Below are 27,570 nucleotides of genomic sequence, written 5' to 3'. Positions count from 1 at the left end.
ATTTTTGCAATACACAATGAGGGTTTACCAACACAGTAAGCATAAATATATGGAAATCATATGGGTTTTTACAGAATCAGATGATAACATCTAGATCATTTGTGTTAGTCCAAAATTACTGATTCACAATCAAAATTCAGCTTCAACAACCAAGGCTGCAGCAAAGCACTGACATAGCATAACTTTTATAGGCCAATGAAATTCAAGACAACATTAATTATACACACAATCTATTCATTCATAATTCAATCTACAGGCCCAACATTGCCTGGTCTAACTCTGCACTGTGTGAGTCATGGCAGCTGCTATAGGCTGCAGATGTGGAAGAGGTATTAAGGTCATTTTCTCCAGTAAAAGTATGTATGTGGCAGCAATCACAACAGGGTGCCAGAGCAGGAACCTATTTTTATGTTCAGGTGAGAGTGTGGAAAAATGGAGATGTGGAGTCTGGGTTTAAGGTTTAAGATGTTTATATAAAAACAACAAGATCAGGCAGATGAGATATGGGGTAGAAACAGGCACAGGTGCATGGCTTTTTTTTCTTTGCTTTTTTTTTTTTTAAACAAGTTTCACTTTGCAGAATGTTCCCTTTTAGAGGCTAGCTGTACTGCACAAAACCACATACTGTATAAAGTAACATGTCTTTTTTTTGCCATTTAATATTTATCTCAGCACTCAGTGCACTCTTCACTTCTTTGCACTGTTTGTATCCTGTTTAGAGTTCACAGAAACTGATTCACCTGTATAGTCAACATGGTTGGGTTGTTATTTTGTGTAAATACATTGAGAGACAATAAATCTGTGTCAAATTCATTTTAAGGGTAAACCTACTTGGCCACAAAGATGATTCTGATTTTGATTATGAACTGTATATTATTGTGGTGCATGGATTGTACTGTTATATTGTAGTAGGCTATTGAAGGGACATTCTTCTGATATAGCACATTAAGAGCAGTGTAGGTTACTTTTTACAGAGAGTACTTCTCAGCCTGTGGAAAGAGGTGCACCTTGATAATGTCATTGGGTTGCATTATTGCAAATGTAGGATTCAGTGTTTTTGAGGGTTCTCCTTAGAGACTCATTTTGGCATTTAAAAAGTACCCACTGTGAAGGCAAAATATTCTGTCAGAGGTACATTATTTTATATTAAGTTGGATTTTTATTTCTGATGCAGTATCACATAAATTGAGAAACATTTCAATGTAGCTGAATGAGTTGCCAAGGAGCCAACTCTTTTCACTGCTGGCCAGTTTAACAACACATCAAATTTCATGTACTCGCTATATGTTTTTTCTTGCCTGATATCAGACAGAATCGTTAAACTCATTACACTCCGACAGAATCAGTCAGACCCCGGCAATTCTTTTTTCAGAATCTTAATCTGCAAATTGAACAGTAACTGAGCTGTGTGACAGAAAAGTGCAGTCCTTCCCTCTGAAATCTAATAAAGAAGTCACACAAAATGGAAATACAATTGAATTCTGCTGTGCAGAACTGCAGCAAATGTTACTTTCCACCACTAATTCAAACAAATCTCCAGTTCTCTTCTTTTTTTTTATGGCCCCACCTTTATTTCCATTTTTAAAATGTAATATCCTTTTATTACTTTTTTTCAAAAACACACTGGCACAACTGGCTGCAGTAAAACTGATGTTATTCTTCCTACAATAAAACCACAACTGAATTGTACTTTATTGAATGCTGCACCCTGCTGGTACTATTTGCCATATTGCCTTTTATCAAAATAAAACATAAAAAATTGATACTGCGAGCAATATTGTCAGTAGCAACTCTATATAAAATCTTGGATGGCTCTGTTAATGACAAATTAACATAATTTGGAGGGCACATCATCCAGCTGACAGGAGTACTGGTATGAGAACTACTGAAACATTTATTGTGTCTACTGTGTCTGAAGGCTATTGTGAAGCTGTTGGCAGCAACTATCATCCTTCCCCGAAAAAAAACGGCTGTCTTTATTCTGGGAACTGAAACATGAATATAGCCAAGCCATGCCTCCATGACTCACGCCCCTGCTAATGAGCCAATCAGAGTGGTTGGGTTGGCAGTAGCTGGAGTATCCTCTAAACTTTAGACTGTACATGGCTGCCTTTAGAGTCTAAAGGCAGCCATGTACAGTGATGATGGGTGGACACAAACAAAGAGATCACTTATATTTTAAAGTCTTAATCACATATTTTACATGTATTGCCTCAACATAGACTAAAGGTTTGATTTCGTACATGAAGAGTTGACCACTGTTTATCAGCTGGCACATGGCGCAGTCAATCATGACGCCGCACGCCGCTTGAGAGTGCTTAACGTGATGACGTCAGTTGTGTTTTGACGTTCAGAGTCGCTGTAGCGTCAACTGGAGTCAGACAGAGCCAGGACAAGGACAGGTAAATACTCTTTATACACAGCTGTCACCGCGGTTTTTAACACACAGCACACACACAACACATGTCGCTATAGTCGTTTGGATATTATCTGATGTTATCAGCTAGCTATCGTGAGCTAGCGCTGTTAGGTGTTATTTAAGGCCACACAGGTTAGCTGAGCTAACCTAGCCTAGCCTGGCTGCATACCTTACTGTCTGATCTGTTGGTTGGACACTGTGATAGGTTGCCTGGTTAGGTATTCATGTGTAAAGTATGACACAGAAATTAATAACACACTGTAATGTATGACAGCTACTGCAGATAATAATGACATGCGTTCAATCACAGGTCAAGTCAGGTAGAGTTTAAAAAGTTGGATGTATGAGCTCCACTGTGCAGAGTTTGACACTAGATGACTGTTTTCACATTCAGCTGATCATCTGATGTGATTTTAAGTGATTTGTGACATCACAACTACAGACTGGTGACAAATTAATGGGAAAACCGGTACATGTCTGAATGCTTGACCCCTACAGTGAGGGGAGCTGGTGGCTCTGTTATGCTGTGGATGACATTTAGTTGCTGTTAAGTCACTGCAAATCAATACGAAGTTGTTCTGAGTGATGAAATATGTGGTGGCCCAACACCTTACTAAGACACTTTATGTTAGTTTTTCCTTCAATTTGTCACCCATCTGTACTTTGGGAGCCAATCCTAGTTAAATATTTAACATCCTGTGTCCAGCATTAGACTTCTATATTGGAATATATTTGCATATTCAGAGATTTTTAAAGAGGGAGAAGGAGTAGATACAATTTCAGAGTCACAGAGCCATACACTGATCCATTAACCATTTTCAAATCAATGTTAACTGACGTCATTTTGTCAAATGTTTGCCTGTTTTTATTTTACAGACTAATCTCCATCATGGCATTGAGAACTGCTGCATGCCGTCTCATGGTCAATCCTCAGAGATGTGCCATGATATCAGTCTCCAGAGCGCAGGGAACTGCAGCGCCTGCCAGAAGGGGTGAGTACTGCGACTGCGTGCTAGTCACAGATAATATTTTTATTGTTTTTCCATCCAGACGGTCTTGAAGATGAAAGCATTCAGCTGCAGCTCTCAGCATTTCAGTATAATCAGTGGCATTGGTGTGTGGTGTGATAAGATAGCCTACAGTCAGCCATGTGATGAAGATGAAGAGAAGTACATTCATATCAATAACAAAAAAGTGTGTATTTTTATTTAAAAAAGAGTACAGATTTGTATCTTTCAGCATAATATTAATCATTTTTCTGTTTTGTCTTTCCACAGATGCAGAGAAGACCGAGCAGAAGGCCAAAGCACGTAGGTGTTGACAGATTATTATTATTATTACGAAATCTGAGTACGAGAAGATGTTTTGAAACTGAAGCTCTCACCGAAATATATTTTTATAATGTTTGACAGCTAAAGTCCAGTTCGACTGGCGGGACGCCCTGAACCTGGAGGGCCTGCTGACAGAGGAGGAGATCATGATCAGAGACTCCTTCAAAACCTACTGCCAAGAGAAACTCATGCCTCGCATCATCATGGCAAACAGAAATGAAGGTTTGTTTTCCTACATGCACAAGATAGAGCCCCTAATTTATGACTTGATTTTTCATTTTACTTATGTTTACAAGTGCTCATTCTATGTATGATTGCAGTAATGTTACCACTGTGTCCGTTTGTTAACAAGCTCTTGGTTGTAACTTAACTTAATGTGGATCTGAAGCAATCATTTGATTAGTCCATTGACAAAATCTGCAAATAATAGACTATTTTATTAATCTGTTAATCTTTGTTGTTTAAAAAAAAAAGCAAAAATAGCCAATGCTCCCTATTTTCAGCTTCTCAAATGTGATTATTTGCTGCGTTTCTTTGTTATATGAGATAGGAAGCTGAATATATTTGGGTTTTGGATTTTGGGTCAGACAAAACAAGACATTTAAAGATGTTTTGCAGCATTTTCTGACTATTTTCTGAATAAATATATATATATACATATATATATATATATACATATATATATATATATACATATATATATATATATATATGTATATATATATATATATATACATATATATATATATATATATGTATATATATATATATATATATATATATAAAATATAATCTACAGTTGAATCGTGGGTGAAAATAATTTTTAGTCGCAGCTCTAACCACATGTCATTTTCTTTCAGTGTTCCACAGAGAAATTGTGTCAGAGATGGGGGAGCTGGGTGTCCTGGGCCCAACCATTAAAGGTATGTGTGTTTCAGTTGAATACACACACACAGTATGATCCCATGAATCTTATTTTGTTGACCTAAACAGAACAAACCACAGAGCTGTGTTTATTGTGAGCTATAAAGTTTCAACATCTTTTGTAAGACAGCCAAATGTTGCCTGGTATGGACTTTGATCATCTGTACACTGGACCTGTGTGTGTTTATATGTGTGTGTGTGTGTGTGTGTGTATTGTTTGTTTTTGAAAAATCTCTCAAGTGTGCCTGTGACAAATCCATGAAAGTTTCAGTGCATTATATTTGACTTTATTAACTTAAATTAACTTAATGCTTTACATACTGTTTATGTAATAACACTGACAGTTACGTATCTTCTTGTGTTTGATATTACAGGTTACGGCTGTGCTGGGACAAGTTACGTGGCATATGGTTTGATTGCCAGAGAAGTAGAAAGAGTGGACAGCGGCTATCGCTCGGTCATGAGTGTGCAGTCATCACTGGTCATGCATCCCATTAACGCGTACGGCACAAAGGAGCAGAAAGAGAAGTACCTCCCCAAACTGGGTAAGAGGGAGAAAACAGCAACACTATGTTATCCAATAACAGTTTTTGTGAGCTGAGGGTAAAATATAAGGGTCTGCGTTAACCCTAAAAACCCAATAATAAAGAGACAGAGCTCTTGGTTTCTTCCTAAGTGAGTTATTCATAGACTGTAATAACCCTCCTCTGTTGCCCCCCCCCCCCCCCCCCCCAGCTCGTGGAGAGATCCTGGGCTGCTTCGGCTTGACGGAGCCAAACCACGGCAGCGACCCCAGCGGCATGGAAACCAGAGCCAAATACAACCCATCCAGCCGCACCTACACTCTCACTGGCTCAAAGACCTGGTGAGTAGCAGATATTTGGATGATAATAAAGATGATAAACAGTATCGCAATCAAATTTCATTGTATTCTCTCAAGATCATTTCAGGAGAATGAATTGTCATTGCAGGTTGGGAATTTACTTACTGCATTACATCAATTGCTCTCAATCTCAGACTCAACATCTAAATGTTCTCTTATTGAAGGAAGCAAAATTAAACTTCTTTTTTTCAGTTCTGTATTTAGAGGATAGTTTTCACCGAAACTGCCCTACAGTTACAGAGAATATTAGCAATCTGCAAACAATAAACAGCATGACTTGAAAGCACACTTTTATTATACTCTATAAATGTTGAATCATGTGCCAGCATGGCTGTAATTACCTGAATAACAATCATAATAATAATAATAATAATAATAATGATGTTTGCATAAACCAATAATCTGATGTTAATATCAGGTAGTTCTCTATAAACTGCATGATACACAGCAACCATGGACAGATTCTTTCTTTTATTGACATTAGTTTCATCTTATATATCGTGTCGGAATTTATGTGAAACATTTTAATTTCCAACATAAAGTTTGGGGGTTTTTTGTGGCCAAAGGAGTCAATGTTATTAAATGTCCACAAGGTGGAGCTCTTCACAGTTAAAACACCATGAAACTCACACAGATGTTGCCTTTTTTCCAGGGTCAAGGATTCACCCATTGTACATATATATATATATATTTATTTTTTTTAATAATTGTGTTTTAAAGTATTTTGTAAATAAAAACAAGTTAATCATGTACACTACAGGTCTTAGACAAAAGTTGTCATAATTATTTTGTAACACAACAACATATACTGAACATATTCAGCTAATAGTACATTTTCTGATAACTGATCCAGTTTGATGTCTTCTGTTCATATGTGAAAGAAATAAGTTCCCACCATCACACTGTACTGCACAGTCACAGTTTAAATCTTCCACCTCCAGGATCACCAACTCGCCAGAGGCAGACATCGCTGTAGTCTGGGCCAAATGTGAGGACGGGAAGATCCGCGGCTTCATCTTGGAGCGCGGCATGAAGGGCCTCTCTACGCCAAAGATCGAGGGAAAGTTCTCCCTGAGAGCGTCTGCTACCGGTATGATCCTCATGGACGAGGTGGAGGTTCCTGAGGAGAACCTGCTGCCTAATGTCTCGGGCCTGGCGGTGAGTGAAGTGAAACTATAAACATTCTGGGACGTAGTAAGAAATCACTGTAGTCTTTGTTACATTCTTTTGGTATAGTACAGTTTCTTTTAGGTATTTAGCTTCGTGTGAACACTTTACACACAGTAGAAATTGCTCATTGGGCTCTTTTCTTTGCTTCCAGGGTCCGTTTGGCTGCTTGAACAATGCTCGTTACGGCATTGCTTGGGGCGCTCTGGGTGCTGCAGAGTTCTGTTTCCATGCGGCTCGTCAGTACACACTCGACAGGTCAGATATCAGACATAGGAGCGTTTCTTTAATGTCACATAGAAACATCATTTCTATGTTCAGTACGAGATTTGAAAGTCTTTGCACAGGCGCTTCAATTTTGTCAACAAAATACAGAGGATTTTTTTCATGTCATTAAATGGATTTGATTATTTATTTGTGTTGGTCTGTGTTCTCTTTAAAACAACAGAATCCAGTTTGGCGTTCCACTGGCAAGAAATCAGCTGATGCAGAAGAAAATGGCAGACATGCTGACAGAGATCACCATTGGCTTACAGTCCTGTCTGCAGCTGGGGAGACTCATCGATGAGAAAAAGTAAAGACAACATTGCCTTCTAACTGAAGTGTATTTAGATGGGGTTTGACATGTTATTGGCACTTATCTATGGGTCCAAGCCTGTATATCAGTTGTGTTGTTATCAAAGTGCCTTTGAGGAAGTCCTGAGTCATTGTTATGAAGCTGACTTCACTGTGACCTCCTTCTGTGCGGTCAAAAAGGAAAAATAATTGCCCCATCTGGTTCTCAGTTATGTAACCAAAAGAATGGTTACAAAATCAAGTTTTAGTTGTGTGATTGGACTCGACCTTAGAGAAGTAGTGTCATAAATGTTGAGCATAGGCCTGTCACAATAATAATTCACACTTGTTAACAGAGCGGCCCCCGAAATGATATCCATGCTAAAGAGGAACAGCTGTGGTAAAGCTCTGGACATCGCCAGGCAGGCCAGAGATATGCTGGGAGGAAACGGCATCGCAGACGAATACCACATCATCCGCCACGTCATGAACCTGGAAGCTGTCAACACATACGAAGGTGAGGAGGAGGAGGAGGAGGAGGGAGTTCTTAACAGAAACCAGTGTGTTTGAGTGCATTGTAGTTACACAGATACTCATTTAAAGTTCATTTTTAACTAAATTGCCTCACAACTGCTGCATAGTTTTCCGAGAGAGGTTGTTCATCTCTCACAACAACAACAGCAGCAGCCATCTGTGTTCCGCCCACACACACACACACACGCACACGCACACGCACACGCACACGCACACGCACACGCACACGCACACACACACACACACACACACCAATTGCACCTGTTCATGCTGTTTTTACTGTGTCATCCTCCAGGTACTCATGATATCCACGCCTTGATCCTGGGCAGAGCCATCACTGGGTTGCAGTCCTTCACTGTGGGCAAATAGATCCGACCCCTCATGTACGGCTGCTCCCGACCAACAGGAGTCAAAAAGTGTAACTCGCATGTCAACTCGGCAGTTTTCAGATGATCTCGACGAACTGTCATCTGAATGATGTTGGAATGTTTGTTTTCTCCGAGTGCTTTATTTCGAAAGAAACTTGTGGAGTGTAATTAATTAATTCAGGTGTAGTTTTTTAAAATTTAAAGAGGGCTATTTTTCTACTCTCAATCACAACACTGTAGCAGGTTTTCAGTACTCCCGGATGTATAGACAAAATAAAAATGTATTAAATGGTCATTTTCTGAAGTGAAGCAACAGTTGGTTTAAGAGGTCAAGATTCAGATGTGCTGCTGCAGATGTGTCACTGTATACGAAGATAATACAGATCTACAGTAATACTGTAAACGTAAAACAACAAAGTATTAATGAACACTACTTGTTTGGAATTGCCTGTGAAGCGTTGTTATTTAAAATTGGATCCAGTTATGCAAATGTTGCTGTAAGATTTGTGTACTTATCTGACCCCACATTTGTCAGGTGTCACAACATCTAGCACTTCACTGCCTATCTGCTCTATCACGATGATGTCATAAGTTTGCATGGTTTACCAGAGGTCAAAGACTTTGATAAATAAAAGTTTAAAGTATTCCGAATGTCTTCAGGTGGAATGAAGTGTAAGTTTAATAAGGTTAGGAGCTGTTTTTACATCCTCCATAAATATGAGGCTTTATTCTGTTTATCAATGGTTTAAAGGTGTAATCATGAACTTGTGGCACTGAATGTCAGAATGCTAGTTGTGGATTAAAATCACAGCGTAAATCAATGAATCCCAAGTTGTTTTTACTGTGGTTGTTTTCTGTTACAATTTAAAGAGAAATCATCATTGAAGTCTCACAAATCACCACAAACACAGCTGTTACCTGCACCACTGCTGTAAAGATTAAAATGAAGAGGTTGGATTAGACGGTTCTGAATTAGACATGACGCTACGTGCTGTAGAATTACCTTCGCTGTGAATTGTGATCTGTATAGGATTGCAAATATTTTATCCTACTCCACCTCATTCCTGCATTTTCTTCTCCCTTATCAAAATGCCATTCTTTTGTCAGCTGCCGTCATGTTGTCGTTGGCGAGGACTCCTCCGCTAATCCTCCTTTCGCTCGATTGCAATTTGAACCCTGTCATCATATCTGCTCGTGCCTTTGTCATGAGTTCAACAGAGAAGATATGAAGTCGAGACTATAAATAGCAGAAAAGCCGGTATGACTGACGAGGCATTTTTGTTATGCGAGATGAAAACAAAACATGACAAGCGGGAGAAATAAACTCAATGACAGAATGATTGTAGTTGCTCATATCTGACAAAGATTTAGCAGTATCAATTATTTGATTTAATCTCTAATCATTGCTGTAAATCCCTATAAGGGCAACAAGAAAACAGCAGCTTACCATCATTTTTTTTCAAGCTTTATGGACATTTATGGACAAAGATTTGAGATATTCTGCAGGCAGGGGTGACAATAGTGATGAAAATGAAAACAAAGAAACATCATATCAAATACATAATAACTTTGCTATAGCCAAGAAAAATAGAGAGTGGGCCCTGTTAGTAGAAAACGCCTGAATCCTGCAGCCCAGAGTACGCAAGAATGTGAAATGATATGACTTGGTCAGAATCAACAGAGCACAACAAGCTTAATCTAACAAATGCACAAAGCAGATGGCAAATGACTGCACATTGCTTTGATATTACATAATTCTGCACCTGTGTCAAAGTATTCTCTGCTGGGACACTCATGGGTGGGTTCATAGCGTCTGGATGAAGAAACACCACAGCCTTATGGCCTCAATGCTAAACAGAAAATACACTCAACTTTTTAGGCCATGGAGAAAACTTTTTCTACTCATGTATAGTAGGCTCACATTTCTATCAGCGTCTCTCACTCTGATTTGCTGTAGGAAATAGAGTGTTCAGTCAGCAACAGTCTATGCTATTTACAGTACGTTTTGTCAGCTTCAGTGACTTTGTCGCAGTGTCTGGGTCAAGCTCTTGTGAATGTGGTTTAGTATTACAATAAGTGCATCAGAAATAGTGAAAAGCAGAATCTCAGGTATTCTCAGTCACAGAATATACATGTAAAGCCTGAATATCCTGATACAAGCACACAAGTGGAGAAAACAACTGAATTAGGAGATTTGGACTGTGAACTGTGAAGTGTCCCAGAGTTCAATTTTGACTAAAGCCAGAGGAATCTAAAGACATCCAATTCTTATGGAAGTGTTGGATGTTTTACTTTTTAAGATGTAATGTTACATACCTGAATCTTGTCTAGTGCAGCTTGTGACTTTAGGAGTTACATCATTAGTTGAATGGACATCACCTGTGTGTCATCAATGGGTTTCATTGGCTGTAGTAAAAGTAGAGCCGCATCTGGATAGTCCAACTTGTGGCACAATCTTTAACTCTGGAAAGGTGATTGAAAAGCAAAAGTTAGGAAGACTGAAAAGTTAAAATGTACCAAGATTGAGCTTTTTAAGCCAAACACTGCACATGTATTTTTTGATAGGTTGTAAGTAAAAGTTGAAGTGTTATGATATTTTGTGTCCCTGATATGTAGTTAAGATCAGCTGCTTGCAGCTACTTCTATCCCTCACCCCAGGTGTGTGTGTGTGTTCAAGTTAGGTTTAGTTAGGAGTATTGATTGTTTTGTTGTTTATATGTCTGCATAGAATAATCAGTCAATAAAAATAAGACTCAATAGGTCAGTGTCAAAGAACCACTTTTAATCAGTTTCAACCCAACATATAAAACTTTCAAGGGAGGTGAATGCTTTTTAATAGCACTGTACACACACACACACACACACACACACACACACACACACACACACACACACACACACACACACACACACACACACACACACACACACACTGCCCTTTCCTCTCTCACTTACTTCTCTCTCTCTCTACCTCAGTTCGTACCCTGGAAAAATGAAGTGAGCCCCACAAAATATTCTTAGTTCTTAGTAGATCATCTCCTGTTTTTTTCTCTATCTTTCTCTTTAAATCCATCAGGGCACGAGGGATGTGGGGGTGGGCAAGCCGCCGGACACATAAAGACCTCCATCCTCTCCAGCTTCATTGCATGTCTGCTGCTGCCACTTTGAAGTGGAGGGAATTAAAGAACCGGCAAATCCCTGGCCGTACATGATGCCCAGGCATGTTCTACATGGCGCTTACATAAGGAAATTGCTTTTCCATTTTTCTTTTTTTTTTTTGGGGGGGGGGGGGGGGGGGTGTGGGAGACCAATGGCCTTTCATCTTTTGGGCATGTGTAGATGTGACTCACTGTGACTAATTGTACCCCAAATGGACTGTGTGTTCTGTGTCCTTTCTGATGGAGGCTCATATCATGGTTCCCTTGTGATGTGGAATGAACTGAATTGTGGAGCAGAGGAGGCAAGACGGCTGCTGTCTCCTGGTTTCCCTCTCACTCTTTCATCCAGACTCCAGCAGCAGCTACAGCGGTCTAATACTCCCATAATTAGGATGCTTTTCATCTCAAATAATCATCTGGATTATAACCTCTGTGGTTTAGAAGCTCTGTCAATATCATGATGAGACCTCATACCCTCAATTGACTATCTTTAGGCCTTCACAAAGGGACAAATAGGATAATCCTCTGACTGAAAATATAGATTATCGTTCATGATTTGGGGATTTTAATGTTTACCACCTGTGGTTTCAAGTGTCGCAGCCTTTGTGGAAAGGGTTAAGGCACATTAGTGTAATTGATGCTGATGATTTGGATATAAATCCATCTCGTAAATCCAAACTCAAAATTATCCATAGGTCACAGTGAAAATTGTTCATAAAGCTGTCACTTTAAGGTGGATCATGCTTAATCAGTTTCCAGTGGTACATTTACTCAAGTACTGTAGTGGAGAATAAATTTAAGGTACTTTGTACATAGTAGTTTTTACTCCATTACATTTATTTGCCATTTATAATTACTCATTACTTTTCAGATTTTACATAAAACAATATATTATAATATTTTGTTATTTAAATGGTCTGCTCTTTTCTATGTTTAATTTTTGTTGTGCATGTTGTGTAAATTGTTATATAAATATAGTACATTATTATGACTCTAAAATACATGATACACTTATATAATATGATGCAGTGGTATTACTAGTAATGTACCCAAAGTATTTCAAATTGGTTCCACATTGATGAACAGCATTAAGATACTCTTGCATGTGTTTGTTAGTGATAAAAACAAACATTATAATATAATACAATACAGTAATATAACATTCTAAAAGAAGCCAGTCTGCGTAATGAGTATTTTTGATACTTTTAACTACATTTTGCTGATAATACTTCTTAATACTTTTATATATCATGGAGTATTTTTAGAGTACAGATTTTTCTATTTTTACTTAAGTAAGGTATCTTAATGTTTTCAGCTTGTTGTGATATAAGATTAACATTTATATGTAATGTAATAAAACTTTGATGTTGTAATTCTCTTACACGTCTTAAAAGCCGCATTGGAACGACTTGTTTTATCCAGTTGAACAAACACTGTAGACTTGCCTGTCTGGCTACCATGTTCACCACACTTATAATGGTTTCTTACAGTGAAGCAGAGTGTGGAAAGAGTTCAGAGAAAACTCTCGGATCATCGCGTATAGTGCATCCCTTTACAGGCTACGTCGGGTCTTCTCGGTAACTTGAAGGAATTAAGGGCACACACGCTGCTACACATAAGCCTGTGTCAGGTTGTGTGGCAGTGTGTGGAGCTGCTGCAGAGTGGTCGGTGGTTGAAGTGGGCGGACCAGATAACATCTCCAACTGCTGCCAGAGAGAGAGAGAGAGAGAGAGAGAGAGAGAGAGAGAGAGAGAGAGAGAGAGAGAGAGAGAGAGAGAGAGAGAGAGAGAGAGAGAGAGAGAGAGAGAGAGAGAGAGAGAGAGAGAGAGAGAGTGATTCTTTTCAGCACCATGGACAGAGGAGCAGAGCGCAGGACGTGAACGCATCATCGACCCTCAACTATTGGGCTTTACTTCACTGAAAAACACGCATTTGGATGACGTGGAGCTCCTAAACAAGGTTTGAACAGTAAACAGTAAAAGTATTCTAATGCTTTCACTGAATTCATTTTACTCTAAGTTGATATGTTAACTCGTTTTCTTTGCAGAATTTGAGAGTTCATGGAGAGAATATCACTCTCAATCTGGAGAATGGCTCAGTGTTGAAAGTGAAAAGTGAAAAAAGAAGCTAAGGAACCATCTTCAAGAGGAATAATAAGTTTAATAAGTTCTTATAACCATGAATGGCTATAATTTAACCGGTTTGAACTCCACGGTCGGAGTCACATCACTGGAAGACCTTCTGTACAAGCAGTTCAAGCCCCCACCGAAGGACCTCATCCCGCTGCCAAAGACAGTGTTGTACCTGCTCATGGCTGCTCTGGTAGTAGTAGCAGTTGCTTATGCTATTATTGGACATCTCATCAAGGATCTGGCCATTGACATAGCAGGTATTACCCTCTGAAAATTAAAAACTTGTGCATTTAAGATGTAGTTTTATTTGAGTTAAACCACTCTATAATATACACATTTAGAGTGATGTGTGTGGATTATCTGTCTCATTTCTCAGGCAGGGTTATTGTTCAGAAACACAGCACACAATAATGATGCGAGGTGAATATTTAGCAATACTCAACATTAGGTTTAATTACATGTAGTACATTTGCATTCAAAGCCATTTCCAAACTTTTTTTGTTTCAGCCCTTTCAGATGAATTTACATCTTCATCAACCAGCCACCAATCATGTTTTAAATGTGTTGATCTCAAGTGATGTTAAACGTTATGTAAACATTTTTTTTTAACACTTTAACTGTTATAAAAGTGAAAAAGTTGCTGTAATAATATTTGAACTGTTTGACTCTTGCTCTGCTAATTTTCACATGCTCACAATCACGGCACATGGTGTTCAGGTGTTCATTTTCCCCTCCGGACATTGTTTTTACAGTAACCAAGCATGCTAAACTTCAGCAGCCATGGTCTTCATCTCATTGTATTTATGTTATTGTTAAATCAGTTTTTTTTTGTCTCCCTTTGTTTAGATTGTCTTCTAGGTCCGCATGGTGATGAAGAAAAAGTTGTGGTCAAGCCACCACCGCCACGCATGGTCTTCCACCACCCTCCTCTTCAAACTCATCAATTCTCCCACAATGCCTTCCACGTGTGGGACCAGGACGACGTGGTCATCCCTCTGCCCCTTGAAGAAAACTGCCAGGCTAGCCCGCTGTTGATGCCCTACATGCCCTCTTTCTTCCCACACTTGCACAGCCCGACAAGTCACAACTCTATGGGCTTCTCCGGCAGCCCGGAACCAAGCAGGGCGATCAGCATCCCGAGGGAGCTGTGATTTTGACAAAGGACTAGGATCATGAACAGCCTTGTGTTGGGACCCCCTGCAGATCTCTAGAATACCCACAACGTGAGACACATCCTGAACCGACTTTGATGTCAAACAAGTGACTTCACTGTGTCCTTGTCTCTTACATTTTTAAATGGTTCCACTGAATAATGCAACATAACTCAAGACTCTCGTCTCCTTCACAAGTCATGTCAACACTAAAGTCAAAGCAAACGCCCGAAGAAGGGGAACCCAAGGACAAAAAGGATTAGTGGAGATCATTGGATATTGTCTGTGTGCCTCAGATTCACTTGTTTCAGCTGTTAGACATGTTAGATGAGGTTTAATAGACTCTACATGTTGGTACATACCTGCTGTTCTTATTTCTTTGTGGATGAAATAAACAGTTTTCTAATCAAAGCCTAGCAAATGGCTGTAATGCAGTATAAGAGTAGAGTCACTGCATGTTTGTTGTGAGTGATTTAAAGTGTGAGTTCTCATGTTTCGACCAGCAGCATGAGATTGAAAAATTGTCCATCTGTTGCACTGATATAATCCACCTGTGCAGCAAGAGGTTAGCTGTAAAGTCAGCAACTAAGAGCTCACAGATTTACATTGTTCTTAATAAGTGTATCACATTTGTGGAATTTATTGACGGTCACATTTGTATCCTAAAGTGTACCCCATGTTCTGAAAACACAAAGTCCAGAACATCAGAATCTTAATCAGCTTCTTCCTACGCGTGAACCAACCCAGCTGGCTGCTTCAGATACAAAAATGTTATTTCCAGACACTAAAGGATTAGCTTAAGAGAGAGACTTAGGGAGTTCCTGCAATTCAACAAGTACATAACAAGACTTAATCCTGAAGCCTTTATCGCAGGTGTCACGCTCACTAACGGATTCCCCCGTCTGGTGTGCAGAGCCTATCAATGCAGCTTATAGAACAAAAGTTCCAATCTGTTATTCAATACCAGCTCACAGCAGACTCTATTCTTGGATGTCAGTTTATACTTAATAGGGGGTAAAACTGTTTAAGATAACTCATTTTGCAGGCTGCTTGCAGAATCCTTTTAATCTATTCAAAATGATATTCAATGCAAATTTGAAAGCTCCTGATGTATTTTAAATGCATAACTACAAATATTGCTTTGTGGTTGTATGCCTCAGCCAACCATGTCTGTCCAGACTCAAATAATATTTGTAGGGAAGACTTTAAAGGAATTGAATAAAAAGGTATTAAGTGTATTTTTTGGCAAAATGGAAGTTATCATAATATTGACATTTATGATTCCAGTTATAGACTGTTTTTACAGAGAAGTACAGAGGACGGATAGAGAGCTTCATCACATGGTGTAACGATGATCACCTGAAGCTCAATATCAGCAAAACCAATAAGCTTGTTTTGGACTTCTAGAGGAATAGGAGGCCCCCTGTCCTTGTTTTCCAGAGAGAGGAAGTGAAGAGGGAGGACTCATACAAGTACCTCAAGAAAGCCAAATGGAAAGAAGCTACAAATTCAAAAATGCGGATGCTTCACACACATGTTCAACCTGGCAACACAGAAGATCTAAACAATCACCACAGTTTCAAAGTGGAAACCCAAGATTAGTGTCAGCAATTCAGTATCCAACCCAATGCGAAGTATGGTCACAATCTCCCTTTCTATTCCTGAGTTCTGGCGTTAAAATATAGCCATAAAAATGTGTGTTTTGGGAAAACATTATAATGTCACAGTTGGGTCCAAGTGGATGTTTGTGCTCTTTGAAGAAGAAATTCCCACCAGGCGTTCCTCAGATATTGTGTTCACAAGCAAATGTGAGGAATGGACAACCCTAAAACATGAAGGGTACTTCTCAAGTCTCTTATTTGATATTTCCTCACTCCTCACACCACATTTAGTGTGACCACCCCCCAAAAAGCGTATATCTGTAGCCCTAGTCACATTCAAAGTTCAGTGCCTATTAAATGTCTTTCTTCAAGTTAAACTGCAGTTTAGAGTGGCATTTTATTGTGACCAGGATAAGGCGCACCTGTGCAATTATCATGCTGTTCAATCAGCATCTTGATGTGCTACACCTGTGAGGTGGCTGGATCAGTCTGGCAAAGGAGAAATGCTCACGAACATAGAACTAATTTATGAGCAAAATTTGAGAGAAATAAGCTTTTTGTGTGTGTAGAAAAAGCTTTAAATTACAACTCATGAAAAATAGGACCAAAAGCAAGTTTGTTAATTATATATACTGTGTAGTATGCCATAATCACCTTCTTTAATTTAGCTTATTAGCACAAAGTTATTCTTGACAATGATGATGAGCTAGATGACTAATTCATCCTGAGGGGAACATGAATGTTTGCAACAAATGGCAATCCAACCGGTAGCTGTTGAGATATTTCACTGAAAAAATAAAATGTCAACTAAGAAGTCAGAGGATCACCAAAGTCTGAAGTATTTATCATCTGGAAACCATGATTCATTCAGTAGATGTTGAGATAAAACATTGGATATATGCAAAATTTGATCTGCTGGCAGAGCTACAAGAAAAGTCAGAGGTCAATCCATCTAATAATGGTTCAGATACAATATGTATCGTTGTGGACAGACCATCACATTTATCATAAGAAGACAAACACACAACTTAAACTGTTTCGGTATTTGGAAAAAGATTTTTATTTTACTTTTGTCAAATTCCAAAAGTAGAATGATCTCCTGTACAAATAGGTGATTTGTTGTAGTAAGTGGAGCAGGAAGCTGTAAAAAAAAGAAAGAAGCTGTTCCAAGTACGCAAAAAAAGTCAAGACTAGCACTGATGTTTTAAACGGCAGCAGAGTAATAAGTTCGTACAAAGGCTGCTCACGTGTGTTAATGCCTCTTCAGTTTACTGCCGTCTTTCTGCTACAGTCACTTTCAGACCGACTGGTTTTACTGGCCGAGCTTGAGTTAAGAAGAACTGGAGCTGGGTCGCCTCATTGAGAGAACCAGGTTTAAGGTATTGCATGTAAAGGTGGGGTCCGTCCAATATATTAATAATAATTATGATTGGTTGAAACTCAAGAGTCCAGTCGACATATGGGGCCGTCGTAGACCATCTGTAGGTTCACCTTGTGTCCCACCAGTTCTCTGATGTTGTTGATGCCGTATTTAATCATGGTTGGCCTGCAAGACAAGATAAGATAAGAAGTCTGAGTGAGTAACAGCTCCTGTGACACCGACTGCAGCCACAACAGAGACCAAAGTGTTTGTTCTCTGACCTGTCGGACCTGGAATAGAAACATAAACAACAGAGGGTTGGCCACGAGAGGGAGGATTACTCAGTGTGGATTATTAGTGCCTTTCCCAGCTCACTCGCTGTGTAGTTATTAACCATGACAGTTGTGATCTGATTTGAACCCAGAGTATTTTGTACAGTAATGTGGTGGAAAAAAAGCTACACATTATTACCAAATGATCCACGTGAGGAGATTTACCTCAGAAACTGACAACAAAATTGGGATTTTTTTTAAATTGTTGTGATGACTTCATATTTAAAAAGGACATTCAAATGCTTTGTGGCAAATAAACAAGATTTTGACTAGCTGTTAACAGGAACATTAAAAAATAGTTCAAATTCATAATCAATTCATAGTCAATTCCAATCATTTGTGAACAGGAATAATCCTCTACAGGCAATAAACCTACATATCTTCACATCTGGGTCAGATGTGAGCTCAGTGCCTACACAACCAAAGGACTGATGACGTCTATGAACAGACAGAATCACACCTTTAATACTGACATAGAACATTTAAGAGATGAGGTATAGATGTAACCCATATACAGATATGCTCCCATTATCAAAAGTTTCAGGTCAATTCTGATCTGTATAAACCACTGAACACTCTGGTTTATATTCTGTTACTGTACACATAAAGAATGTGTTCACCTTTCCAGAGACAGTCCCCAGGCAATTACTGACACATCCTCAGGAAGACCCATGGGCAGCAGCATCTCTGGGCGGAAGACACCTGAGTTTCCAACTTCCACCCACTTTTTCAGTCCTGTATGAACAGAAAGATGTTATATAGAACTGTTGTTAGAAAGACTAAAACCACTAAACAGAACTACTCCACGCAGGCAGAGAGCAGGAACTACACACATGGTGTAGTCGAGAACAAAGGGTTTAAAGTTCAAACTGTAACAAAGAGGAAGCTTAAAAAATAAAAATAAAAATCGCATACAGAAAAAAGAAAGAAAAGTGATTTGTTGGTTGAAACTTGGACAGAAAAAAACAGCTGGTTGAGGTAACAGAGCATCAATGGTATCAATCTAGTACTATCTATCTGTATCTAGCAGTACTATACCTTCATGGTAACTGAACACCTCCATGCTGGGCTCTGTGTATGGGTTGTAGGCAGGCTTGAAACGTAGTTTGGTAATTCCTAGAAAAGAAACAAGAAAGATTGGATTTATGTGGATTGAAAAATGATCTAGAGGAACACAAAGATTAACACAATTATACCTCAGGAACATTTTAGCACCATTATAAAACCACTCAACTGACTTCTTAAAGTTATTATCTTTAAAACCTTCGACGGATTCAACCTCAATGTTCTCGATACTGTTTATGTTGGCTTTATTTCAGTAGTAGCAATTCAATAGATCTACATTGTGTAATGATGACTTCTCTATATTGTAGTTTTTATTGTTAAAGACAGAGTCTGCCATTACTGTGCTGCTTTCAGATGACCTTCTCAGTTTGTTATGGTTTGTAACTTTATCTCATTGACATCAGCCTCACTGTTGACTCTACTACAGCTGTGTTAAGTTACTGCTAATGCAAACCAAACATTTTCTAATGCTGCCAGTTCACATTAGAAGTATTCTTCACTTGCTCCTTTGTTGTATTTTGAAAAAAACAAACCACACCAAAGTTATAGTTATTGAACAAGTCATATTCACAGCGTCATGGAGCCCGCCTCACCTAGTTTGGTGAAGAACTCATGCAGGATGCCCATGAGGTCCCCCAGTGTCAGCCCGTAGTCGGCCACCACACCCTCTATCTGGTGGAACTCTGCCAGATGGGTGGCATCTAGGGTCTCATTCCTGAACACCCGGTCAATGGAGAAGTACTTGACGGGGGTGAACTTCTCCTGGTGGATGGGTGGACGATTTGACATATTGGTGGTAAGATGGAGAGAGAGAAGAGCCTCATGGTTAAAGACAGTTCATGTATGGTCAAAAACACATGGACGACAGCACATTACCCTCATGTGACTGTTGTATCTAACTCCATGCTGCTATAACAGCCTCTACTCTTTGACAGCTTTCAGTATCAAGAGTGTTAGAGAGGTCAGGCAGAAGACTTGTGAGAGGTATAATCCTACAACACAAATCATCATTTAAGATTGTTTGCTATTTTGAAATTAATTTGCCAGCTTCAACAGACCACCATTACTTCCTGAACACTAGAAGCAGTAAGTCTACGTGTGACTCACCTGTTGGGCGAGTTTATACAACATGCGTGCGCTGACTGCTGTGGTGTGTGTGCGGAGGATGTTCTTCTGCGCCTCCTCCAGCTTCCAGTCGCATTTGTACCTGAGAGACATCAGGATATTGGATAATGTGTGAGATGTAGATATGGAATGAACCGTAATGTTACTTTTTATGTGAATGTGTGAGTGTGTCTCACCCTTGTGAACCATATCCTCCCTCTGAGTGGACCTTCTTCACTCTCTCCAGGTAGTCCTGTGGGAACTCATGGGCGAGTGCTGGGTCTGAGAAAAAAATGAAAAGAAAAGCCCACATGGTGAGAATAAATTGAGTCAGATATAAATGTGTGCGACAGGTGCTCAGAGAGAGAAAATGTGTGACGCTCTCAGTCTCACCAGACAGGAAGAAGGTGTCGTGCTGGTCTCTGGCCGGGTGCTGCTGAGGCTGGAACAGAGAGTCGAAGTTCCAGAAGGAGCTTTCTATGAAGTTGTTGGTCGGCATCTCAGTGAAACTACAGAGAGCAGAGAGTTCAGTCAGTGTGTTATACAAGTAAGTGTGTGATGATTTTTAAAGAAATATTTAAAGCTACTCACCCCATCTCCAGGAAGATCTGTCTGAACTGTGTCCGCACCTTCATCAGGGGGTGCAGGTGACCACAGTCTGGTGCCACACCCATGGCGTTAAAGTTGTATGGTTTAAATGTCTTGTCTTTCCAGTTACCCCTGCAATGCAACACAAAGAAGACTGAAGAGGTTAGAGAGGAAAAAAGTGACGAGCCATTTCAATAAACTACAGTATCTGCTCTAAATGCTCCAAAAACCTGATCCTGTAGTAACTGCAACAATAATATTGAGTGTAATATTAAGGGGAATGGTGCCATATTGATGGCAGCGAGTGGAATGTCGCGCGTGTATGTGTGTGTGTGTGTGTGTGTGTGTGTGTGTGTGTGTGTGTGTGTGTGTGTGTGTGTGTGTGTGTGTGTGTATAATATGTTTGGTTAGTTTAGTATTTAGTTAGCTAATTACTCATTTATTTGATTCCTTTACAAGCACTTTATTTATTTATTTTAAACTTATGATTTCAATTTTGTTGTACGTGTACAATGACAATAAAGACTATTCTTTTTTTCTATTCTAGCCTTAATGTTGCCGGGCTAGTGAGTGTCTTAAAGTCTGTTTATGGTCAGTATATATTAAAGCCAGTGTATATCAGAGTCAGTCAGCACTAATAGTATTTCGTTAGTCCTAGAGGAGTTTCTGTGTAACATGCTTTTCAGTCCAAAGCATCTTGTAACATCTCTACTGCAAAAACAGAATATGTCATGCTGTCATATATCACTGTGATAGATGATAAGAAGAAAATGGAGAGGCATCTTATAATCAGGGTCGCCTTAAATCTGGGCCAGTACGTATTCTTTTATAACATCTGAGGTTTAATTATTCTTAATGGCCGTTACCATGATGGATCATACACCATTGCTAATTTGCAAGGTATGGAGAAAAAAAAAATCAATACTGCAGCAGCTCTAACTACACATACTAATTCTCCCAAAAGTCCACCATCGTTTGAGCATTTTTAATCTGGAGCTGAGCCGACTGAGACCATCAAATCTATATCTACACAAAAATCTGCACAGAGATGTAAAAAGCGATGTGAATTTTGGCCAGGGTGGAAGAAAGAACATCTGGCTACTGCTTTTAGCTAAATCCCCTCTATGATATGATTTCAGGCAAACCTGAGGTAAGGACTTTATGTCATTCTGCTGGCATTGGGCCTCAGCATGAAAACAGCATAAGCAGCATTATGAGCATGTTTGTTATTTATGTATTTGTTTTTTTTCTTATTTTAAAGCATCTTACAGGAATAGTTGTTAGGGACATAACAACCATGTTGAAATATTCTATAAGCTTTCCTTCTGTTGAAAAATTACATGAAAGTGTAAAAAAAACTTCTGAGATTCCCATCATGCATGTGGGGAAGCTAGAGAGCTAGTTGAGGGCTGAGTATGTTTTTTTTTTTGAGCCTGTCATTGTTTACAGTTAATTAGCTGCTGCTTACACTGTAACCATGGTGATGAACAATCGCTGCATTCATTTCGATATTTAAAAAAAAAAGTCTGAACAACACAACTGATTATTAGCAAGATCTGAAGTTATGAAGAGCATATTTTTTGATGATGTATAAACAGCTTTATAGATAACATCTGTGATGGAAATCTGAGATAATCTGAGTTATTCCTGGAAAGTGTAAACCACCAATTCCAGAGAGAGAGAGAGTGTGAGAGTGAGTGAGTGAGTGAGTGAATGAGTGAGTGAGTGAGTGTGTAATGCCACTGTATGTTCAGAAGTGACTGATTTATGACTTTAGAACAAAGGGATCATAACTGCTTGTGTAACGGATTTTCTGATATTATTATAATATTTAACATTTTCCGACACCCTGCATTAACTGTGTGTACCAACAGTCTAAAAGTATCAAATCACAGTATTTACTTTTTTAAAGTCTTTTTTGGGGGGGCGGGGGGGTACCATTTTGTCCAACCCTGCCTTTAGGACAAAGCCCTCATCTTTGGACTCGTCCCCTTTTTTGGGTGGATGTTTCTCTGTGTCCTCTGTCTGAGACCCGGCACACCGTCACTGACTGACAGGGGAGGGCAGACAAAGACACATTTTCCATATTAAGTAGAATCTGGACTCACGTGGCGATCATCTCGGGTGTGAGCTCCGTCTCCTGTTTGGTGACCGTGGTGCTGAAGGAGCTTCCCTTAGTGATCCAGTAAGACTTCACCGTCCTAAACACACATAAAAAAACACTCAATACAATCAGAAATACACTATATGTGGCTAGATACTATGTAACTCTGACTGACTATGTGCATATAACTGACTTATATTACACAGTGAGGAACAGAAAGATTTGTTATGCTCTTATGGAGCTCTATATTTTTATACTACACTAGTGTAGCTTTGCATGATTCAAAATTTTAAAAAAAAACTCCTTATTTATCTTGTACTGGCTCTTTATGCAGACCCTTAGTTCAGCCTCTCTCTCTAACAGTCCATTTGACCTCCTGCCCATGAGTCCACTCTGTTCTGATTGGCCAGCTTTTAGGAAGCCTGTCAAGGTGCAACTGTAAATCCTCCAGACGTCCAGACAGACACATGGCCTCAATTCACACACATGTGCTGCAGGGTTCACGTGTGCGTTTCACATCAGTGATGTTTTCAAGTCCTCCTCAATATAGTAAATTCTGCAGTGTGTTTTGCACCCAAGTATAACGTCCGATTCACAATAATAGTAATAATAGTTTGGGCACCAGCCAATGATTATTGCATTATCCGTTCATCTTTTTTTCTGTTCCCTGTTTACACCAGATTATTCAATAAAACTGTAGTTAGGAACTGAACCTCTGTCAGTTAGTTGCACTGAGCCTCTCTCTGTCTGGTAGTCACAACAAACCCTCTACTGCCACCTACCGGTAGACACGTACACATTCACACTCGTGCTGTTTATAAAGTCTGGAGACTTACACTTCAGAGAGCAGCTTTCTCTTCTTCAGTTCATTCTTTTCTTTCTCTTCCAGTTGAGAGAAGTTGCCTTTCTGTACCAGAAGCATCTTCTCTCTAACCTGGTCTTCTATGCTCTCCACCTGTCGACCAAAACAGAACCACACACACACACACACATACCTTATTTAAACCAGGGACTACTGAACACAGCGGGCCATGATAACAGGTTGATATAAAGGAATACATACAGCTTTGAATATCCTCGGGCCGCCCTCGTGTGCTTTGTCCAATCGGATCCACTTGTTGGACATGGCCTTGCTGAAGCCGATCTTCCCAAAGGACAGTTTCTACACAGGGACAAGGGCAGAGGTACAACAATGTTACTGCACACTGAAGGATTGTAGAATTTAAATAGTATCCATAGTCCAAATACAATGTTCTTTTCTTGTATTACATGATGCTCGACTAAACCTGAGAAATGTGAGAAAACTACCACGACTTAACACGAGAAGTGCACCGATACCAGTGTTTCAGTACCAAACACTGACATAATTACAACTTTTATAACAAGCAGTGAAGCATCCATAGCAGTTATAACATATACACACAGACAGATTATTAATTTATTTTTTCTGTAGACTTTACACACCACAGACATTTTTCTCTCTTGGCGCAATACTTCTTAAAAACCAAATAGTGTGTCATTACATGTATCAATTATGGTGTCTTCATTTATCTAAAGAGCTAAATGTATTAGGGAGATGCATCAGCAACAACTGCTATCACCTTTTGTAAACATTGTTCCACAATTACATGTTTTAGGCTTAAAATTGGGATGTACCTCAGCTATTTGTCATAACATGGCTAATGTGACTTTTGTTGAAGCATATAAAGCTGAAAGATGTATTTTTGTAATCATGTGCAAACAAAATGATACGAACTTGTCAAGTTATTGTTTTGTTCATAGAAGATATTATTTTAAATATTGCTCTCATGATGCATATCTTGCACAAGAGATCATTTTTTAACCATTTAATTTATTCTGTTTTTCTTCATTGAAAAGACCTGGTTGTGAGATGGTTTAAGCAGGTTTTCAGCAACATGTTCATGTGACAGTGTTTTACTACCAATATAAATTCAACCACATGTTCCTGCCATCCTTCCACCACTGGAAGATAATAGACACTGAACTAATCTGGGATAAGTTGGGCATTAATTAAAGATTTAGGTGGCTAGATAAAGTAAGTTTAGGTGGTGTAACTTCCTAAAGTGCAGGATTCAGCAAAGTGTAAACAAATTGACATTTTAGTCATCTAGGATAGTGTTCCCACCCTCAGGGTCACTGGATTAATCACAGGGGTTGTGAGATGATAGGACAGGATATTAAAAAAAAACAACAACATATTTTTGACATAAAAACTGTGATTTTTTCATGCTTTCTTCTATTGTTTTCTTTATTTCTTGTGGATCTGTGCATTTTACTTCTGGCATGTAGGTAATGTTTCAGTCAGCATCTTCATCAGGTTACATATGATGCATGCTGAGTGTTTGAGAAGCTGTTTTCAGAGCAGATGTGTTAACACCTAAATGTGTCACTCACCATGAGCTCACTCTGAGCCAGACCCTCCAGCGGGATGGAGTTAAAGACCCGGGCTTCATGGCTGCCCTGCTCGGCTATCTCTGAACCCTCCCCGGTCAGCTCCCAGTGTTTGGAGGAGCGCAGCTCAGCTGAGATCATCTGGACAGCAGGGAAGCACACAGTACAGTCAGTTCATCAACTTCAATTTTATTTATAACGCACTTTAAACACAACACAGTTGATCCAAAGTGCTTCACACAGAGGAAAAACCCACACAAAATAAAAAAGAAATCAGAATGATGATAAAAATTACGACAACATCATCAATAATAAAAGTACATGATCATAGAGAACATAGTGACAGTTAGTCAGGGTTGAAAGCTAGGGAGTAGAAGTATAGTAGTAGTTTCTACTGGAGGAGACACTATAGCATCCTGACTATCACAATGCTGTCGTCTGTCATAACACCTTCCATTGTTTAACCCTCATCCTAAAAACATATTTAACTGCTTACTGGGGACCCCAAGAATAAACTACTGTAAGAAACAATCAACATAGCAAAATTATTCACTTATTTCTTTTCCAAAAGTTATTAGTTATGTAATAACTGACATAGGAAAATTAAGGAAAATTATTTTTTTTAAAGGAAAATTAGTTAATTTGCATATTGTGTAAAATGTATTGTGCCTTTACACAAAATATTCAAACTGAAGTGACAGTACACACCCACCCCCCTCCCCATAGTGTGTGACACTTTAAATTAGGAACCATGGAAAACATAACCTCAATAAGTAGTTCCATGTATGTATTTAAACTGCACAGTCAAAATTGGTTGCTTGCGACTGGGATAACCAGGACCCCAATACATGGGGATTTTTTAAAAAGCACTCATTAAAATAGCACCATAAAAAAATGATAAGAAGTCATTAGAAACAAAACTAATGATTTGATAATAATGTGATATAGGGATATGACAAAAAGTAGACCTCTGTGGTCTGACTGAACCCCAGTCAGCAGTATTGAGATTAAACGGAGTGTCCATATTGCATCAGTCTCTCTACATGAACCAGTGTTGTCGGACTTCCGCCGGAGGAAACTCACGTCTCCGAGAGCCTGCAGACTCTTCACGGCTCCCACGACGACCTGGTGGTCCAAGCCGAGGCTGGCAGCCACCTCCACGCTGTCCACGCCATCGTCCGCCTTCTCAATCCGCTGTAGAAGCGTCTCCACCACACCGGTGTCCGCCATGCTGGGTCCCCGCTGAGCACCAGAGGCCGGATGTGACGCATAATCCGTAAATGCCGAATGTACTCGAATAGCGGGACGTAAGAAATGTGAAAAATCAATTACCGTAAGAACTTTTTTTCCTGCGGCAGGCTCATGCTGGCTCTTTTGGTATTTTTTTAAATTCTTCAACTTTATTAACAACACAGGAATATTACAATAGAAAAAACAGTACAGGAAATATTGGAAAAGGAAAAAGGTAACAAAACATAAGCCAGACATTAAAAGATAAATACAAATAAATATAACTTTTAAAAAGTGAATAAGCAACATCGCAAACCAATTTAAATAATCTGAAAATAGAATAAAACATTTTATGAGCTCTCTTTTTCACCCCTGTGACAGTTTTCATACTTTGTTGGTTTCAGCATTGATTTAATTTGAGTTAATGTGGTTTCTTTTTTTTGACACTGATCAGCAGAAAAATATGTCAAAGTAAAAATTGATATCTCAAAAGTGAATTAAATCACAAATATTAATTACCAACATATAACACAAACTACTGGTTTAAGTATTAACATCCTCAGTATTCAGTAGATGCAGCTCTTGTAGTAATTCCAGCCTTTAAAGAATGTGGATGACTCTTTTAAAATGAGCTTCAGGTTTCCATTATCCTCCTTTCTAAAGTGTATATCAGCTCTGCCAGGTTGCATGGAGATTGTGAGAAAGCTTTTTTCCTAAAAAATAAAAATCTGGATTAGGTTGCGATCTGGAGTGACACTTCTGATGTTAACATTGTTTGTTTGAAGCCATTCCTGTTTATCTTTAACTTCATTTAACTGCTAGAATCTTATTCAAAGTGGCAGGTTTCTCTCCAACTGTATCAGCTTTTCCTCTGAGATTTCTCTCTATTTATTTTACCTTTACAAGCTTTCCAGGAGCTGCTGCTGAGAACCATCTCCACAGCATGATACTGCCATCATCAGGCTTCACACTGGGGATGTTGAGTTTATAATGATGTGCAGTGTTTGGTTTAAAAAAGCTCAATTTAAATCCCATCAGACCATACAAGCTCCTTCCAGCTGACTTCATAGTCTTCCCGCATGCGTTCTGGCAAACTGTAGCCCAGATGTTATGCAAGTCATTAGTCTCCTTCTTGCACTCAGTGGTTGAGGA

The 27,570-nt window shown here is 39.1% G+C and overlaps 2 protein-coding genes across 4 annotated transcripts; one reads left to right on the top strand and one right to left on the bottom strand.

Annotated features, from left to right (window-relative positions):
• Positions 1-2,254: 2,254 nt before the first annotated feature.
• Positions 2,255-9,006, top strand: gcdhb (glutaryl-CoA dehydrogenase b). Of its 3 annotated transcripts, XM_062438752.1 has the most exons (12): positions 2,255-2,402; positions 3,296-3,411; positions 3,697-3,729; positions 3,832-3,972; positions 4,611-4,673; positions 5,049-5,219; positions 5,410-5,539; positions 6,499-6,715; positions 6,879-6,982; positions 7,173-7,298; positions 7,636-7,796; positions 8,109-9,006. In XM_062438752.1, the coding sequence occupies exons 2-12, from the start codon at positions 3,309-3,311 to the stop codon at positions 8,180-8,182; spliced, it is 1,323 nt and encodes a 440-aa protein (XP_062294736.1). In that variant the 5' UTR covers positions 2,255-2,402; positions 3,296-3,308; the 3' UTR covers positions 8,183-9,006. The 3 variants fall into 3 exon arrangements, with proteins under 3 accessions (XP_062294736.1, XP_062294738.1, XP_062294737.1); XM_062438754.1 differs by lacking the exons at positions 2,255-2,402; positions 3,296-3,411 and adding an exon at positions 3,434-3,580; XM_062438753.1 differs by lacking the exons at positions 2,255-2,402; positions 3,296-3,411 and adding an exon at positions 3,434-3,613.
• An 8,257-nt stretch (positions 9,007-17,263) lies between these two features.
• On the bottom strand, positions 17,264-26,440 carry farsa (phenylalanyl-tRNA synthetase subunit alpha). Its single transcript, XM_062438663.1, has 13 exons — positions 26,272-26,440; positions 25,192-25,329; positions 23,840-23,938; positions 23,613-23,731; positions 22,781-22,873; positions 20,676-20,804; positions 20,478-20,593; positions 20,282-20,366; positions 20,088-20,187; positions 19,574-19,742; positions 18,954-19,031; positions 18,536-18,650; positions 17,264-17,769 (listed from the first exon to the last, which is right to left on the bottom strand). The coding sequence occupies exons 1-13, from the start codon at positions 26,416-26,418 to the stop codon at positions 17,664-17,666; spliced, it is 1,494 nt and encodes a 497-aa protein (XP_062294647.1). The 5' UTR covers positions 26,419-26,440; the 3' UTR covers positions 17,264-17,663.
• Positions 26,441-27,570: the final 1,130 nt, after the last annotated feature.

Source organism: Scomber scombrus, chromosome 18 (assembly GCF_963691925.1).
Source record: "Scomber scombrus chromosome 18, fScoSco1.1, whole genome shotgun sequence".
In the NCBI taxonomy this organism is placed as follows: domain Eukaryota; kingdom Metazoa; phylum Chordata; class Actinopteri; order Scombriformes; family Scombridae; genus Scomber; species Scomber scombrus.
Note: the sequence above shows the minus strand (reverse complement) of the source record. Positions and strands in the feature narration are given on the sequence as shown.

Excerpts from the sequence above, each read along its gene's own strand:
- gcdhb (XM_062438752.1), top strand. The coding sequence starts at position 3,309 with ATGGCATTGAGAACTGCTGCATGCCGTCTCATGGTCAATCCTCAGAGA. Across the intron at positions 6,716-6,878 it reads CTAATGTCTCGGGCCTGGCG|GGTCCGTTTGGCTGCTTGAA; the intron begins GTGAGTGAAGTG and ends CTTTGCTTCCAG. Across the intron at positions 6,983-7,172 it reads CGTCAGTACACACTCGACAG|AATCCAGTTTGGCGTTCCAC; the intron begins GTCAGATATCAG and ends TTAAAACAACAG.
- farsa (XM_062438663.1), bottom strand. The coding sequence starts at position 26,418 with ATGGCGGACACCGGTGTGGTGGAGACGCTTCTACAGCGGATTGAGAAG. Across the intron at positions 19,743-20,087 it reads TGTATAAACTCGCCCAACAG|GAGAAGTTCACCCCCGTCAA; the intron begins GTGAGTCACACG and ends CCCATCCACCAG. Across the intron at positions 18,651-18,953 it reads GGTGTTCAGTTACCATGAAG|GACTGAAAAAGTGGGTGGAA; the intron begins GTATAGTACTGC and ends CTGTTCATACAG.